This window comes from Canis aureus, chromosome 21 (assembly GCF_053574225.1).
Source record: "Canis aureus isolate CA01 chromosome 21, VMU_Caureus_v.1.0, whole genome shotgun sequence".
In the NCBI taxonomy this organism is placed as follows: Eukaryota; Metazoa; Chordata; class Mammalia; order Carnivora; family Canidae; genus Canis; species Canis aureus.
This window is the reverse complement of record NC_135631.1, coordinates 3,726,982-3,743,966: the sequence shown is the minus strand read 5'-3', so window position 1 is coordinate 3,743,966 and position 16,985 is coordinate 3,726,982. Positions and strand designations below refer to the sequence as shown.

Below are 16,985 nucleotides of genomic sequence, written 5' to 3'. Positions count from 1 at the left end.
CTTCCTGTAACTTAAGTAAGGTAAAGTTCAGCTCTTCTTCACAGGGGCCTGGGATGGCTGTACTTGTGATAACGCTGAACTTAAAGTGGAATGGCCTTAATTTTCTCTGCCTCCACAGCACCGAGGAGACAGAGGTGGGGATAGTAGGGAGCAGGCCCAGTCTTGCTCTGAACAGGGGTCTGAGTTCCCGTTCTGGCTCGGCCTGTTTTACTGGGAGATCTGGCTGAGACCTTGTCCCTCCCTGGATCTCAGTGTGTCTGTGTGCACTTGACTCCCCGGGGAGTCCCTTCCAGGTAACTGCTCAGCAAAAATCGAGGTAGATGTAACTGCTCCTGGCCCTCCCTGCAGGATGCTCCCTGACGCTTCCTGACTCCCTGACAGCTGGAGGCCAAAGGGCAGGGCCACCCACAGGGTAATGATTAACTAGACCAACACTCATCTGTAAGGAGTGACTCCAGCTTGCTAAGACTCCATAGGATGAAGTGGGTGAATGTGCTTGGGGGGATAGTGGGGGCTGCTGCCCTCTTAGGGCTGGGGATCATCCTGGGCCACTTTGCCATCCCCAAAGGGTCCGATGTACCAACTCCCAGCATCTTCCAGGACCTGGATCTGGAGATCCTTGAGAGCATCATGCAACAGCTGGATGCCAGCAGGATCCGAGAGAACCTTAGGTGAGATGGCTGTCTCCCCTCCCCTCTGGTGGGCCAGAGAGGCCTCCCTAACCCTGGTCCTGGCCGTCCTGTCCTTCCTTCCACCCTACAGAGAACTCTCCAGGGAGCCTCACCTGGCCTCTAGCCCCCAAGATGAGGCACTGGTGCAGCTGCTGCTGCAGCGCTGGCGGGACCCGGAGTCAGGCCTGGACTCAGCTGAGGCCTCCACCTATGAAGTGTTGCTGTCCTTCCCCAGCCGGGAGCAGCCTAACCGCGTGGCTGTCGGTGAGCTGCTGCTCAGGATGGGGATGCCTGTGGGGGGGGCAGCTGCCAGGCCCAGCCCTGACACTGCTCCTCCTCCACAGTGAGTCCCACTGGGAATGTCCTCTTCTCCTGCCGCCAGAGCGAACAGAACCTGACTGGGGAGCAGGGGGGGCCCGATGTGGTACCCCCATACGCAGCCTACGCTCCCCCGGGAACCCCACAGGTGGGCCTGGAACATCCTGCCCTCCACCCCAACTCCTCCCTTCCTGGCCCAAGAGCTTGCCCTGCCCCCCATTCCTCCATTGCTACTCCTGTTGCCCATCACCTAGTCATTCTACAAATTCTAATGGCCCCTACTCAAGACCAGGCCTGCTTCAGGGTATCTGGACATGGAGAAAGCCACGGGTGACTCTCTTCCTGGGGAGCTTACAAGGTCTGGGTGAAGTAGGAAAATAGAATCCAAATCCATCATCCCGCCACTCAGCCTCCCTCTCCTTTCCTCACTCCCTCTTTGCTGGGCCTGGCTCTAAGGACCACCTCCTCTTGGGACTAGGGCCTCCTGGTCTATGCCAACCAGGGAACAGAAGAAGATTTCATGAAGCTACAGGCTCAGGGCATCAAATTAGAAGGCACCATCGCGCTGACCCGATATGGGGGCACAGGACGTGGGGCCAAGGTGAGCGGTAGTCCCCAGTGCAAGCAGCCAGGTGGGGTGGGGGAGGGGGCGGAGCAGCATTGGGTGGGGTGTGGAGCCCTGGGCTAGGCCAGAACAGGCGAGCTGGATTTGTGCTGTTACCATTGGATGCCTCCCCTGACCCCACAGAGCCTGAGGAAATAAATGCATCAGGCAAAATTTTCAGCTTTTTTTTTTTTAAAGATTTTATTTATTTATTCATGAGAGACAGAGAGAGAGGCAGAGACAAGGCAGAGGGAGATGCAGGCTCCTTGCAGGGAACCCAGACTCCATCCCGGGACTCCTGGATCACGCCCTGCCCTGTGCTGAAGGCGGCACCAAACCGCTGAGCCACCCAGGCTACCCACATTTTCAGCTTTGATATGCTGGGAGTCTAACTAAAACTTTTGACTAAGTATTTCACATCTGTAGTTTTTTTAAAAAATGTGTGTGTGTGTTTTCTTTTAATTTAAGAAGGTAGAGACTGAGAAAAGGGAATAGAGAGTTAGTGTTTAGTGAAACTACAGAGTTTCGGGTTTGCAAGTAGAAGACGTCAGTGGATGGTGGTGACAGCAGTGCAATAATGTGGATGTCTTTAATTCCTCTGAACTTTGTGCTATAAAATGGATAGGGCAGTAAATTTTATGTTATCTGTATTCAATGAAGTACCCATAATAAGAGCTGAAAAAAAAAGAAAAGAAAAAAAGAGAGAAGAGGTGTGGTGGAATTATACAGATTATAGACTTCCCAGTTAAAAAAAAGTCTAGAGTTGAAAAGTTTTCCTGCAATGCCATCCTCCAAAGAGGTAACTACTTTTTTCTTTTTCTTTTTTTTTTTTTTTTAAGTTTATGGGTGATCTACCCACAGTTACTTTTGGAAGAAGCACATATAAATATATATTTTTATTTCCCCTTTTTCTATAGAAGCAGCATACTATACCCACTGTTTCAAGCTGTGCTTTTTTTCACCGTAATACGTTCTAGAGATTATTCTTGATTGGTACATAAATTGTGTCCTTGTTCTTCCTTTTTTGATGTACTCTTTTATTTTTATTGTGCTAAAATATACCGACATAAAATTAAGACCAATCTAATCATAAAATAAATCTAAATATATAATGTAAGGGTGTTATGTACCTTCACAATGTTGTGCAACCATTACCACCATCCATTCCCAGAACTCCTGATCATTTCAAATGAAACTCGGTGCCCATTAAATACTCACACCCCCACTTCCCCACTTCTGCCTCGCAGGCTCCCAGTAACCTTTGCCCTCTTTCTGAAGGCTGTATGAATGTGTCTGTTCTAGAAATGTCACATAAGATGAAGCACACAGTTTGTCTTTTTGTGTCTGGCTTCGTCACTGAACATAATGTTTTCAAGAGCCATCGATGCTGTGTCAGAGCTTCCTTGCTTTGGAACACTGAGTAATAGTCTCTTGCACGTTGGCTACCACATTTGCTCGTCCACTCCTTCTGTCGGTGGACACTTGAGCTGCTTCCACCTGTTGGTTCCTGTGAAGGTGCTGCTGTAACCACGGGTGCAGGAGCACACCCTGCCTCCGTTTCCCTGCCTCCCGTTTCTGTACCAGCCACACTGATAAGCATCGCCAGCCTATGCCCCAGGGTCGTTTGCAAGCAGTGCTGCAGTGAAGGATTGGTATGAATATCATCTTGCCTGTAGGAAGACAGATCTTTTACAGCGAGGAAGGAGGCAGGGAACAGGACCTGAGCCCACCTCCCCCTTCCCCTAAACACAGCCTCATCCACCTCCTGCAGGCTGTCAACGCTGCCAAACATGGGGTCGCTGGGGTGTTGGTGTACACGGACCCCGCAGACATCAATGATGGGCAGAGCTCCACCAATGAGACCTTCCCAAACTCCTGGCGCCTGCCTCCATCAGGGGTGGAGCGAGGCTCCTACTATGAGTATTTTGGGGATCCCCTGACTCCGTACCTTCCAGCCAATCCCTCTTCCTTCCGCCTGGATCCAGATACTGTCTCTGGATTTCCTCCAATTCCCACTCAACCTATTGGCTTCGAAGATGCAAAAATCCTTCTCTGGTAAGCTCTGGTGCTCTGGGGGTTCCCTGCCCACCCTCCAGTGGCCGTCAACCGTCAATCCCCACATCCTTCACCTCCTCCCCAGCAACCTCCAGGGAGCCTCGGCCCCAGCTGCCTGGCAGGGAGCACTGGGTTGTGACTACAAGCTGGGACCTGGCTTCCAGCCAAATGGTGACTTCCCAGCAGACAGGTGAGGTGGGGCCCTCCTCCTCAAGGCTCCTTTCCTCTTCCCTTGGTAGGCTTCCCTGCCCATCTCAAGGCCTAGCCTTTCCCTTTCTTCTGTCTTCCAACTTTCTCGGGATACCTGTCCTGTCTTTGGGGAAGCCAGTGAAACAATTGCATGGCCCACAAGGCCCTGTGGAGTTTCACCCCCACTTCATCTATGACCTCCACTCTCCAGCCACCTCCTGTCTTGAACATGCCAAGTGCAAACCAAGACCTCTGCACTTGCTGTTCCCTTTGCCTGGAACACCCTTCCCTACACTCCTGCCATTCCTAACTGGGACCAACATCCTCAACCTGCCACCAGGTATCCTCTCACAGGTGGACTTGTTAGTGTCCTTCTCATGCCACTTCATCGCCTGCAGTGGCTTACTTCCTCGGGGTTTGCCTCTTTCAGGGGAGGGAGGTCCCACAAGAGCAGGGCTGTGTCCAGTCACTGCCCAGAGCCTATTATGATGCTGGCATACACTAAGTATCCAAAAAATACCTAACTGAGGCCATGAGAAGAACTGGAATCAGAAGAACAGGACTTGCTCCATTTTTTTTTTCCCTGGTGAATAGAGTACATTTAATATTTCTGTGCTGGTCAAGCAGAACACAGGTGGGCAGTACACGGGGGAGAGGGGCAGAGGGCCCCCTCCTCTCAGGAGGGGCGGCTTGTGAAAGGGTGTATGTGGAGGGTTCTTGGGAAATAGTCCAAGGAGTCTTCTCAGCAAAGAGGCCTGGCCGAGGGGGATCCCTGAGTGGCTCAGCGGTTTAGGGCCTGCCTTCCACCCAGGGCATGATCCTGGAGTCCTGGGATCGAGTCCCACATCAGGCTCCCTGCATGGAGTCTGCTTCACCCTCTGCCTGTGTATGTGCCTCTCTCTCTCTCTCTCTCTTTCTCTGTCTCTCATGAATAAATAAAATAAAATAAAATAAAATAAAATAAAATAAAATAAAATAAAATAAAATAAAATAAATAAAGAGGCCTGGCAGGGGTACCATGAACATCCAACACACCCAATCCTCAGCCTAAGTTGGGGTCCCCCACAAGGGGTCTGTGGAGTCTTAGCATTTTTCTGGCTCCTTTGCTGGAATCCACACACCCAGCGTGATGGGGGACCTGGTCCTAGCCTGGGGTCTGGAGAGGTCCCAGGATGCAGGCAGGGTTGGGACTAGGGCTCAGAGCTCACAGCCCAAGGAAATGAGAACCCCTCGGGCTGTGCATCTTCTTTCCTCTGCCCTCCTTCCATCCTCCAGGCTGGCCAAGACCAGAGTCGGATGAGCAGAGCCCCCAGAAGCTCTTCTGACTCCCCCAGCTTCTCCTGACTCCTCAGGGTGGGGTGGAGGAAGGGTGGAGACAGGGTCTGGGCAGCTGACACTGTAAACTTTGCTTTGAAACAGTAACTTCAGTGGAGGAAGGGCTTCCAGCCTGAGGCCAGTGTGGGGAGCAAGGGGGAGCAGGGGGTGTGGGAGGCAGCACAGGAAAAAGCCAACAAAAAGTTTTGGGGTTTGCTCGCGGGTTAAGAAAGGTCTTTGATCAGTGGATTAACTTTCTCGCCCTGGGCCTCAGTTTCCCCCGCCCGGGGGGAGGGAGTGGGCAGGGCCAAACCTCTGGTCGCCCCCTTGGCTCCCCAAGCCAGGTGAACGTGAGCGTCTACAACCGCCTGGAGCTGCGGAACTCCTCCAACGTCCTGGGGATCATCCGTGGGGCGGTGGAGCCAGGTGAGCGCCCCGTCGGGGCTCCCGGAGACTCCGGGCCTGTCCCCCCCCCCCCACCTCCGCGCCCCGCCCGGCTGGCCCCACCCATCTCCCTCCTAACCGGGTCTCTGCGTCTCTGCTGCCCCCGCCAGACCGCTATGTGCTGTACGGGAACCACCGGGACAGCTGGGTACACGGGGCCGTGGACCCCAGCAGTGGCACTGCTGTCCTCCTCGAGCTCTCCCGGGTCCTGGGGACCCTGCTGAAGAAAGGTGAGGCAGCCCGGCCCGCGGGCACCCACACCTCGGGGTCCTGCCCCACCTGCCCCGGCCCAGCGCCCAGGCCCACTGCCCGGCCTGAGGCCCTGGGGGCCGACCTGCGAGGACGCGGCCCTGGCCTCGCTCAAGTGGCCCCGGGGGGATATGGCGAGTCGTGCAGTGGCTTCTGAGAGGCCTGTGCCCCTCCCGTGGAGTGAGGCCAGGTGCGGTTGTGAGAAGGGGGTGCCCAGGTTCTGCCTTCGGGGAGCTTCAGCCCAGTTGAGGCAGGGATTTAACTCAACATACATGCCTTGTGCCTACCATGTGCCAAGCCAGTTCTAGGTGCAGCAGACACCGCCCCCGCCCCCGTGAACATCTGAGTTGCTGCGTGTATAGACAACTGTGGTCCCCGCTATTATAAGGAAAAACGTCCAAGGGGCTGTCCTGGTACAAGGCCCAGCTCAGGAAGGCCTCGCTCCGGAGCTGGCAGCTTGGGGTGAGGTGGTGATCCAGGTGGAGGGCAGAGCATGTGGAGAGGAGGGCCCGGACCAGGTGGCAGCCCAGCTGGGGAGTTGTGAGTTCAGTGTGAGGTTGGTGGGAAGATGGTGTGGGATTCTTTTTTTTTTATTTTTTATTTTTTTTATAAATTTTTATTTATTTATGATAGTCACACACAGAGAGAGAGAGAGAGAGGCAGAGACACAGGCAGAGGGAGAAGCAGGCTCCATGCACCGGGAGCCCGACGTGGGATTCGATCCCGGGTCTCCAGGATCGCGCCCTGGGCCAAAGGAGGCGCCAAACCTCTGCGCCACCCAGGGATCCCTGGTGTGGGATTCTAATCAAAAGAGTGACATGATGGAGTCCTGATTGTAAACTCTTTCTCCTGTTCCAGTTGGGGAGGTTGTGAGGAGGCTGGCCCTGTGGCAGCGGTGGCAGATGGAGGATGGGGTGGGGGTGGAGGGATGGGGGGATGGAGTGGGGGCTCCTCATCCAGTCAGAGGCCTTGTCATCCTTAGGGCCAGGAGGGATAGTGTGTTTTGTACCAAGGAGGGAGCAGTGGGAAGGAGGTCTTTGGTGACAGAGGTAAGGGAGATGACAAGTGGAGGACTCCTGGATCCTTGATTTCTGGTTTGAGCAACCTAGTGGATGGCAGTAATATTTATGAAAACCAAATTAGGGGCAGCCTGGGTGGCTCAGCGATTTGGTACCTGCCTTTGGCCCAGGGCCTGATCCTGGAGACCCGGGATTGAGCCCATGTTGGGCTGAGCCTGCTTCTCCCTCTGCCTGTGTCTCTGCCTCTCTCTCTCTCATGAATAAACAAATAAAATCTTAAAAAAAAAAAAAAAAAAGGAAAACCAAATCAAGGTCAGAGAGCAGATCTAGGGGGAAGAATATGAATTCAGTTCTTCACATGTTTTTTTTTTTTAGCTTTTTAAAAATTGTTGTAAAATATGCATACCATAAAATTTACCTTTCTTTTTCTCTTTAAAAAACAATTTTTAAAAAAATTTTATTTATTTATGATAGTCACAGAGAGAGAGAGAGAGAGAGGCAGAGACACAGGCAGAGGGAGAAGCAGGCTCCATGCACCGGGAGCCTGACGTGGGATTCGATCCCGGGTCTCCAGGATCGCGCCCTGGGCCAAAGGCAGGCACCAAACCACTGCGCCACCCAGGGATCCCTTTAAAAAACAATTTTTAAAAAAGATTTTATTTATGCATGCATGAGAGACATAGAGAGAGAGGCAGAGACACAGGCAGAGGGAGAAGCAGGCTCCATGCAGGGAGCCCGACGCAGGACTCGATCCCAGGTCTCCAGGATCACGCCCTGGGCTGAAGGCGGCACTAAACCCTGAGCCACCAGGGCTGCCCAAAATTTTATTTTTAATTAATTTTTTTTTTAGAGAGGGATAAAGAGAGGCAGAGAGAGAATCCCAAGCAGGCTCCACTCCCAGCACGCAGCCCAACATGGGGTTCGATCCCATAACCCCTAGTTCATGACCCAAGCTGAAATTAAGTGTCAGACGCTCAACCGACTGAGCCACCCAGGTGCCTCTAAAGTTTACCTTCCTAACCATTTTTAAGTGTACAGTTAAGTGGCATTAAGTATATTCAGTGTTGTGCACCCATCACCACCATCCATGTCTAGAACTTTTTCATCTTCCAGTCCATGTAACATCTTAAAGTTACAACTATGTAATTTGAATTGATACCCACTTAATCTCATACAAAAGTTCTACTTCTATAAAGCTCTGTCCTTCTCGTTTATGGTACTGATGTCACAAATTACATCTTTATACATGCATGTCCCTTCACATGGTGCTTTTGAGGTGCCTAAGAGACATTTCTCAGGGAGAGGGCCAGCAGGCAGTTGCAAGTGCTGGTCTCCAAGGTCAGGAAAGAGACTCTAGAGATAAACTGGGGAGTTGGTGGCATAAATGACATGTGAAACCACAGGTGTGGTTAAGATCAACTGATAATGGACTAGCTTGCGGAGAGAAGCTGGGCCTGTGGCTTTACCCCCTCTGGTAGTGTAGGAATTTCTGCCTCTATTGTTGTTAAAGTGTTTTATTTTGAAGTAATTTCAGACTTACAAGAGACTTGCCAAAATAGTACAAAGAAGCCAGATATTCCTGATATTAAGATTTTACCACCTTGGCTCTTTTTACATGGTTTTCTGGAGTGTTTGAGAGTTGCAGAGATGCTGCACCTTTACCCATAAACATATCACTGCGTATTTCCTAAAAATAAGGACGTTTTCTTTCATGGCCGCCATATAATGATCAGAATCAGGAAATTAACAATGTTGCTGATTGTTCTTATAATGACCTTTAGAACAAAAGGAAATTTCAGATCCGAGGGCCAATCCAGGATCACACATTGCATGTATGGTAGTGGCATGTGTCATCTGTAATAGTTCCTTAGTTCTTGTCTTTTATGATCCTGATATTATTTTGTTGAGTGTCCCTCAATTTGGATTCATCTGATTAGATACAGGTTATGCATTTGGGGCAGGAAAGAGTGTGAAAATTTGTTATTGCAAGCATATAATTCTTACATACTTTTACAATTTTCATTTAAAACAAAAAAACTAAGGGGCGCCTGGGTGATTCAATTGGTTAAGCATCTGCCTTTAGGTTGGGTCATGGTCCTGGGGTTCTGGGATCAAGCCCCGCCTCTGGCTCCCTGCTCAGCAGGGAGTCTGCTGCTCCCTTTCCCTCTGCTGCTCCCCCTGCTGGTGCTCTCTCTCTCTCTCTCTCTCTCTCTCTCAAATAAATAGAATCTTCAAAAATCAATCAGTCGATCAATCAAAAGGCTGAGAGGGGTGTCTGGGTGGCTCAAGCAGTTAAGCTCAGGTCTTGATCTCAGGGTCATGAGTTTAAGCCCCATGCTGGGCTCTATGCATGGAGCCTTTTTTAAAAAATAAAATGAAAATGAAAAGCTGATAAATGGTCAAAGGGTACTGAGTTGGAGCTCAAGTTGGAAGCACAACTGGGAACATGTAGTGCTGTGGAAGCTGAGGGGTCTGGAGGACGTAAGGGGCAAGGGAGCCAGGGCTGCCCGGAGGTGGCTGGAGACCATGGCAAGAGCGATGTGGGCAGAGACTAGAGATGAAAAGGAGGCTGCCAGAGGCTGTGAGAGGCAGTATGGACCATTCGTTAGGGCCCTGGACCCCGGAGCCAGACCCTAGATTTGACCCTGGCTCTGCTGCCCACCAGCTGTGTAACTCTGGGTGAGTCATTTACCTTTTGGGCGGCTCAGTTTCAACTATGAAATGGAGATAAGGCTCTGTCCCTCAAGGTGTTGTTATAAGGATTGGATGGATAATGTATTATCACCGAGTGGAGAAGGTTGCGGGAGAATTCAGCTTGGGATTCCCGAAGGAGACCATTGGAGATGGAGGGTCCGGAGGTCTACTCAAAGCATACCTATAAGGACGGGGAGGCAGGGCACTGGGGCAGAAGGGAGCAGCTGAGATTGGTATTGTGGGCAGTGTTGGAGCAGGGTCCCAGCACAGGTGGGAGGCTGGAAGGAGGATGGCACCTGGAGAAGGCTGGGCTGGAGAGGCAGCAGGACCTACCTCCTGTCGCTAGCTGCCTTGCCCAGGGGCCCTTCCTCCTCTCCGAGTCCCCAGAATTTCCTCCAAGCCACTCCTGGATCCTGACCTCCAGGCCTTTATCCTTCTCCCCAGGCACCTGGCGTCCCCGCAGATCAATAGTGTTTGCAAGCTGGGGGGCCGAGGAGTTTGGGCTCATTGGCTCCACAGAATTCACCGAGGTGAGCTGCCAGACAAGGTGGGCTGTGGAGAGGATCCCGGTGCTGGGCCTGGCCGGGCTCACGTCGGGCCTCCCTCCCGCAGGAATTCTTCAGCAAGCTGCAGGAGCGTGCCGTGGCCTACATCAATGTGGACATCTCGGTGTTTGGTACCTGGGGTGGATGGGCTGACTGGGAGAGGGGAAATGAGGGGGCGGCGGCCCGAATAGTCTTTCTGATCTTCCCACAGCCAATGCGACTTTGAGGGCTCAGGGGACACCCCCGGTCCAGAGCGTCATCTTTGCGGCCTCCAAACAGGTGAAGGGGGGTGGGGTGGAGAGGATGGTCCCTGTGGGGGGCAAGAGGGGGCTGGGTGGCTCAAGGGGTAATGGAGGGGAGGCACGGGTCTGGAGCTGGTACTTATTAGAGGGGCTGAGGCTGGGGGCAGGCCTTATAGGACCCACAGGCCTGTGCATAGGATGGAGACTTGGGTGGGCCTGGTGGCAGATGCTTCTTGGGTCTGGGGAGGGGTCAGCCTCAGACTGAACTCCCCTCTGGGTCAGATCCCTGCACCAAGCCTGGGTGGCCTCAGCATCTATGACAACTGGATCCGGTATTTCAACCGTAGCAGCCCAGTGTATGGCCTGGTCCCCAGGTGAGCCCATGGCCAGGGCTGGGGCCCTGAGAGAGGAGGGCAGGCTGGCCCAGCACCCTCAGCCTGACCATCTTTCCTTTTTGCAGCCTTGGCTCTCTGGGTGCTGGTAGCGACTATGCACCATTCATTCACTTCCTGGGCATCTCCTCCATGGACATCGCCTACACTTATGACCGGGTGAGTGGCCACCCTTCTGTTCCCCAGTCCCTTCCTCTCTTAAATCCTCTCTAGTGCAGACTGAGTCCAGCTCCACCACTCATTAGCTATGCTCCCTGGGCTCTTTCTCAACCTGAGGATCTCTTTATGCTCGCCAATGCTATTTTATTAAATTTAAGATACTACTGAATTTAAAATACAACACTGTGATATGCATTATGAGGGGTGTGTGTGACACACTGCCAGTTAGTTGGAGGATGACATTGACTTAAAAAGCATCCTGGGCACCTGGCTAGTTCAATCAGTGGAGCATGCAACTGTTGACCTTGGGGTCAGGAGTTCAAACCCTATGTTGGGTATAGAGATAATTTTAAAAAAGAAAATCTTAAAACAAAAGAGGCATTCTGATTCCAGAGATCTTAGTTTCCTCCTCTGTAAAGTATGAATTCTAGAACCTATCTCATGGATGTAGCATTCCCATGTTGTAGAGTTCACTGTTGGTACAACTCCGACTTCTCTCTTTTTTTTTTTTTTTTTTTAACTCCGACTTCTCATCCCAAGCCTGTAACCTTGGCCTTATTCCCCTAGAGCAAGACCTCAGCCAGGATCTACCCCACCTACCACACAGCCTTCGACACCTTTGGCTATGTGGACAAATTTGTGGACCCTGGTGAGGAATGGGGAAAGGGGAATCCTGAGTCTGGGGAAGGATGGGCTGAAGACTGAGCCCTGGCCTGGTCACCCTCCCTGCAGGCTTCAGCAGCCACCAGGCTGTGGCCCGGACAGCAGGGAGTGTGCTTCTCAGGCTCAGCGACAGCCTCTTCCTTCCTCTTAACGTCAGTGACTATGGAGAGACGCTCCGAAGTTTTCTGCAGGCTGCCCAGCAGAACCTTGGGGTCCTATTGGAGCAGCACAGCATCAGCCTGGGTATGGATCCCCCTTGACATGGAGGTACGGGGAGCCCTGCACCTCCAGGGCTAAGATGCTGGCTATTCCTGACAGTACCTCTGGTGACTGCAGTGGAGAAGTTTGAGGGGGCAGCTGGGGCCTTGGATCAACGCATATCAGCGCTTCAGAAGGCCACCCCTGAGTGAGCAAGGGCACCAAACAGATGTCTGGGAGGGTGGCATCCAGGGCAGGATGCAGGCTGGCAGCTGGGCTGCTAGTTCCAGGGTGATGAGATGGTCCTGCCATTTCCAGCCCCCTGCAGGTCCGGATGCTCAACGACCAGCTTATGCTCTTGGAACGGACCTTCCTAAACCCACGAGCCTTCCCAGAAGAACGCTACTACAGGTGAGCCTGCTCCAAAGTTCTTGGGAAGTGCCATGGGGAGAGGCTGGGCAATGGGCACCCATCTCAGGGAGGAGAATCTTTTTTTATTTAAAGATTTTATTTATTTATTCATGAGACACACACACAGAGGCAGAGACACAGGCAGAGGGAGGAGCAGGCTCCATGCAGGGAGCCCAATGTGGGACTCGATCCTGGGACTCCAGGATCACGCCCTGGGCTGAATGCAGGTGCTAAACCACTGGGCCACCCAGGGATCCCCTGAGGGAGGAGAATCTAATAGTTTTGGTGGCCTTTGCTGTTAGCTGGGGAATCACGCTCAAAGAATGGGAGGCAAATCAGTCAAGGTCACCTTGGGACCATAAGCTAGATCTCGCAGGGCCATTGCTGTAAGGTCCCCAGCTTTCAGAGACGGTGGGGAGGCATTTTATACTTTATACTGCCTAGCTGTATACAGGACAAGAGCCTGTTCCAGGCTGAAGCTCCTCTCTTCCCCATTTCCCAAATTACTTTGCTTCTCCCCCATATTTCCTATCAGCCATGTGCTCTGGGCACCCCGCACCGGCTCCGTGGCCACATTTCCAGGCCTGGCTAATGCCTGCTCCAGGGCCATGAACACAAGCCTTGGATCTCCCGCCTGGGCTGAAGTGCAAAGGCAGCTCAGCATCTTGGTGGTGGCCCTGGAGGGCGCAGCAGCCACCCTAAGGCCTGTGGCTGACTTCTGACCCCAGCTCCCCACCATCCTTCATCTTAACCTTCTCCCACTCCAGTTTTTTTTTTTTTGGGGGGGGGTGTTATTTCCCAGTCTCCCTTGATGCCAATTTGAGGACAATCATAGAACCCTATCAAGCTTCTGAGGCAACAGCTTAGTCCCAGTACGGCTACTCTGAGCTCTTTCCCCCCATATGGCTATCATGTCTCAACTCCTCCCTGCCCTCTCCCAAATAAATCAAGCATAGTTATTGTCCCTACAAAACAAGTTCCTTTTATTGTGTAGGAATTATGAAAAAAGAAACCTGAGTGCTTGGATCCAGTCCTGGGCTCTGGGAGAGTGCACAGCTCCTCCTCATGCTGGGGACTTGGGTCTGTCCACACCCTCATCTTCCTCCTCTGCCATGACCACCTCCTCCAGGGTGCGCCCTGCGAGTTTGCTCCCTACCAACACTTTGCAGGTCCCAGCAGGTGGCAGCCCTTCCTCAGTGTAATGACCCCTGAGAAACACAACTCTTTCCTGTCCATCCAAGGGCAGTCCGTGGGCCTGGCACAGGTCCCGTGCCTCTTCAGGCCCATCCAGGGCCAGCAGGTGGACTATGAAGCCCAGGGGCAAGGTCTGGCCTTTGGGGGTGCTCAGGGCACGAGCGAGGCGGGCCAGGGCTCCTCGGCGGGCGCGGCCGATGTGGCACCGCACAGCACAGCTCTGCAGGTAGGGCAGGATCCGCAGCAGGCGGAATAGGCGGGCGGTGTTGCCTTCGCGAAAGGCCGAGTCCACAGCCAAGGCCCTGCGCAGGGCCGGGCAGGAACGCAGGGCATCAGGCAGCTGTAGAACCTCGTGAAGGGCCTCCACGGAGCCTGTAAGCGAGGTGCCCGGGTGAGAATTCCAGAGTCTCTCCAGGGCCCCGCCCGCCTGGCACCCCATCTGCTTAGGCCAACCCCCATCTACCCTCCCACCAGCCGGGGTCCTCTGCCTCGTCGCCCGCCTCGCCTGGCCTACCACCAAGCTCATCTCCAGCCTTGGCCCACCTACCTTCCACTCTGGGCGCCCCCCCCTGGGGGGGCCAAGTTCCCCTTAGGTCCCCTTTTCTCTATCAGCTGCTTCCTGAGCCTATTCTAAGCCCTTTCAAACAGTCTGAATCCTCCTAATAAAAGGAGGCATTGTTTTTGGATGAGGGAGACAGACCCAGATAATTTTGTGACTTGTCAGAGACTTAAAGAGTTCGAATGTAGGGATCCCTGGATGGCGCAGCGGTTTGGCGCCTGCCTTTGGCCCAGGGCACGATCCTGGAGACCCGGGATCGAATCCCACGTCGGGCTCCCAGTGCATGGAGCCTGCTTCTCCCTCTGCCTGTGTCTCTGCCTCTCTCTCTCTCTGTGACTATCACAAATAAATAAATAAATACCTTAAAAAAAAAAAAAAAAAGAGTTCGAATGTAGTAGAATTCAATACAACAAAATTCAAGTTTTCTGACTTCAAACCCAGCCCTTTCCGCACTGCCCCAGGGGCTGCACAGATTAAGAAGCTGGCTCTACCACATCTTCCCTATCTATCTACCTGGTAAGGCCTTTGCTTTGAGGACATTCTGCCCCTACTTCCCTTTCAGGAGAATCACAGATACCGGAACCTTGGGCCACTTTTGTAAACTGAGGCTTCTGGCCCATTAGTAAGTTTTGAAATCAAGATCATTTTATTACAATAAAAAAAAATATATATATATATAAAATAAATAAAATAAAATATAAAATAAAATAAATAAAATAAAAAAATAAAACTTATTAGAATGCACCATTCATCGATAGGAAGGATCTAATGTCTGAGACATTCATGGGCATATGTTCTTGGCTGCTTTGCAACACTGATGAAAGTCTTTTTTTTTAAAATTTTTATTTATTTATGATAGTCACACAGAGAGAGAGAGAGAGAGAGAGAGAGAGGCAGAGACCTAGGCAGAGGGAGAAGCAGGCTCCATGCACTGGGAGCCCGACGTGGGATTCGATCCCAGCTCTCCAGGATTGCGCCCTGGGCCAAAGGCAGGCACTAAACCGCTGCACCACCCAGGGATCCCGATGAAAGTCTTAAAAAGTTTGAAAATCACCAGGCCAATTTTTCCGTTCCAACTCCGTCCTCTCCACTTTTATTAGGAAAAAAAAAAATTGAGACCCAAATAGGGGAAGGGACAGGCCAGAAGGCCCACGTCGGGGATTGGTGGGTGTTGCTCATTAACTCTACCCATTTAGAAGTTAGGGGGACACCTGGGTGGCTCAGCGGTAGAGCATCTGCCTTTGGCCCAGGGCGTGATCCCAGGATGCTGGAATCGAGTCCCACATCGGGCTCCTTGTGGGGAGCCTGCTTCTCCATCTGCCTATGTCTTTGCCTCTCTCTCTCTCTCTCTCTCTCTCTCTCTCTGTCTCTCTGTCTCTCATGAATAAATAAAATCTTAAAAAAACAAAAGAAAACAAACAGAAGTTAGGGATGAGGAGGGAGCTAATGGTGAGACTCTAAAGCTTCTCCTTCCTTCCTCGGCCTCCACTGTCCCCGTGGAGGCACCCTCCCCTCCCCTAAGTAACCCCCGCACCCCCGCACCCCGCCGTCCTGCTGCCCCGACTCGACTCGACTCGACTCACCCAGGTTATAGAGCAGAAAGAGACCCTGGAAGGCGGCCTGGCGGGGACGCGACCCGGCGCCCTGCGCGTAGCAGCGCCGCAGAGAGCCGAAGCCCTCCTGCACCTGGGCCTGCAGCAGCACCGGGTCCGCTGGCCCGCGCGTCCCGTCGGGTCCCAGCCGCGCCACCACCGCCAGCAGCACGGCCAGCGCCGCCTCCAGCACCGCCGCCGCCTCGACGCCGTCCGCGCCCTGCAGGGCGAGGTCCAGCCGCACCGCGCGCAGCCTATCCGCCACGAAGCTGGCCACCTCGGCGCGGGATGCGTCGGCGCGCTCGGCCACCTCGCCGGCCAGGTAGCGCACGGTGGCCAGCAGCACCCTCGGCGGACGCAGCTGGCTCGGCAGGGGCCGCGCCTTGCCGGCAGCCGGCCGTTGGTACTCCTTCACGGCGCGCCGTGGGTCCGCGCGGGGCGGGTCGCTGCGGCACCCGGGCGCCACCTCGAAGCGGTGCAAGCGGCGCTCCTTTTCGCGCTCGGCGCGCTCGGCGGCCGGGCACATGTCTGGGCAGGTACCCACGGGCAACTCGCAGCCGGGCATGGGGGCGCTGAGGGGAAAGGACAGGCTCTCAGCATCCCCGAGCCGGGGGCAGCCACTCGCCCCATTGCATCCGAGAGCGGGCCGAGGCCGGCCGGGGCTGCAGCGAGCCGGCGGGGTGATCCCGGCCGGGCCCCGCCCCCGCCCCGCCCCCGCAGTCCTCTCCCCGGGCTCGTCCCCTCCCACGAGGCCTGGAGCGGGCCTCCCGAGACACCCGCGTCGTACTTCACGCCGCCACCTCCGACTCAGGCGCCTACTAAAGGCTCCATGATGCACTGCGCGCAGGCCACGGAGCGTCCCACTCCCATGATGCACCAGCGAGCAGCCCCTCCCACGCACGACCAATCACCTTGCCGGAGGGGCGGGGCCACGCCCTCCCGGGCTTCAGCCCGCGGCCCTCGCGCTCAGCCTTCGGGCGCCGCCCGCAGTGGGTAACCCGAACCCGCGTTCTGCTTCCTCCTCCCCGTCCCCGTCCCCGGATAGCCTGGTTCAATTGGCCTCACTGTCACTCTCTACTACTCCTTTCCCTGGAGACTATTCTCCCCATTTTCTAGATCAGGTGTCAGCAAACTTTTTCTGCAAAGGAATTTGCGGGTCGCAACTAGGCAACCTGCTGGCGTGGTGGGAAAGCAGCCGCAGACCATGTGAACTGAAGGAGTGTGACTGTGTTCCAACAGAATTTTTAGACACTTGTTTTATGTGATTTTCATCTGTCACAGAATACTATTCTTTTGATTTTTCTCCCAACTATTAAAAAAATGTAAAAGCCATTCTAGTTTATGGGCCTTACAAAAAAAAAAAAAAGCCATGGGAGAGAGGTGGATGCAGGCCATAGCTTGCAGACCCCTGTTCTAGATGGGTAAACAGCTAGTTTACAGCAAGAGATGCTGCCCACACAAGAGGCAGGATCA

At 53.6% G+C, this 16,985-nt stretch overlaps 2 protein-coding genes across 4 annotated transcripts; one reads left to right on the top strand and one right to left on the bottom strand.

Moving 5' to 3' along the window:
* Window positions 1-368: 368 nt before the first annotated feature.
* Window positions 369-13,370, top strand: NAALADL1 (N-acetylated alpha-linked acidic dipeptidase like 1). Its single transcript, XM_077862332.1, has 18 exons — window positions 369-671; window positions 763-935; window positions 1,016-1,137; window positions 1,468-1,590; window positions 3,365-3,648; window positions 3,734-3,838; window positions 5,492-5,577; window positions 5,706-5,825; window positions 10,002-10,087; window positions 10,170-10,233; window positions 10,314-10,381; window positions 10,627-10,718; window positions 10,805-10,895; window positions 11,463-11,544; window positions 11,628-11,801; window positions 11,877-11,964; window positions 12,075-12,167; window positions 12,703-13,370. Exons 1-18 carry the CDS (start codon window positions 478-480, stop codon window positions 12,887-12,889), a joined length of 2,232 nt encoding a protein of 743 aa, XP_077718458.1. The 5' UTR covers window positions 369-477; the 3' UTR covers window positions 12,890-13,370.
* Window positions 13,124-16,405, bottom strand: SAC3D1 (SAC3 domain containing 1). 3 transcript variants are annotated; one of them, XM_077862330.1, is made up of 3 exons: window positions 16,300-16,405; window positions 15,504-16,084; window positions 13,124-13,733 (listed from the first exon to the last, which is right to left on the bottom strand). In XM_077862330.1, the coding sequence occupies exons 2-3, from the start codon at window positions 16,075-16,077 to the stop codon at window positions 13,231-13,233; spliced, it is 1,077 nt and encodes a 358-aa protein (XP_077718456.1). In that variant the 5' UTR covers window positions 16,078-16,084; window positions 16,300-16,405; the 3' UTR covers window positions 13,124-13,230. The 3 variants fall into 3 exon arrangements, with proteins under 3 accessions (XP_077718456.1, XP_077718455.1, XP_077718457.1); XM_077862329.1 differs by lacking the exon at window positions 16,300-16,405 and having other exon boundaries at window positions 15,504-16,230; XM_077862331.1 differs by lacking the exon at window positions 16,300-16,405 and having other exon boundaries at window positions 13,378-13,800; window positions 15,500-16,240.
* Window positions 16,406-16,985: the final 580 nt, after the last annotated feature.

Excerpts from the sequence above, each read along its gene's own strand:
- NAALADL1 (XM_077862332.1), top strand. The coding sequence starts at position 478 with ATGAAGTGGGTGAATGTGCTTGGGGGGATAGTGGGGGCTGCTGCCCTC. Across the intron at positions 10,234-10,313 it reads TGTGGACATCTCGGTGTTTG|CCAATGCGACTTTGAGGGCT; the intron begins GTACCTGGGGTG and ends ATCTTCCCACAG. Across the intron at positions 11,545-11,627 it reads GGACAAATTTGTGGACCCTG|GCTTCAGCAGCCACCAGGCT; the intron begins GTGAGGAATGGG and ends CCCTCCCTGCAG.
- SAC3D1 (XM_077862330.1), bottom strand. The coding sequence starts at position 16,077 with ATGCCCGGCTGCGAGTTGCCCGTGGGTACCTGCCCAGACATGTGCCCG. Across the intron at positions 13,734-15,503 it reads CTTTCTGCTCTATAACCTGG|GCTCCGTGGAGGCCCTTCAC; the intron begins GTGAGTCGAGTC and ends CCTCGCTTACAG.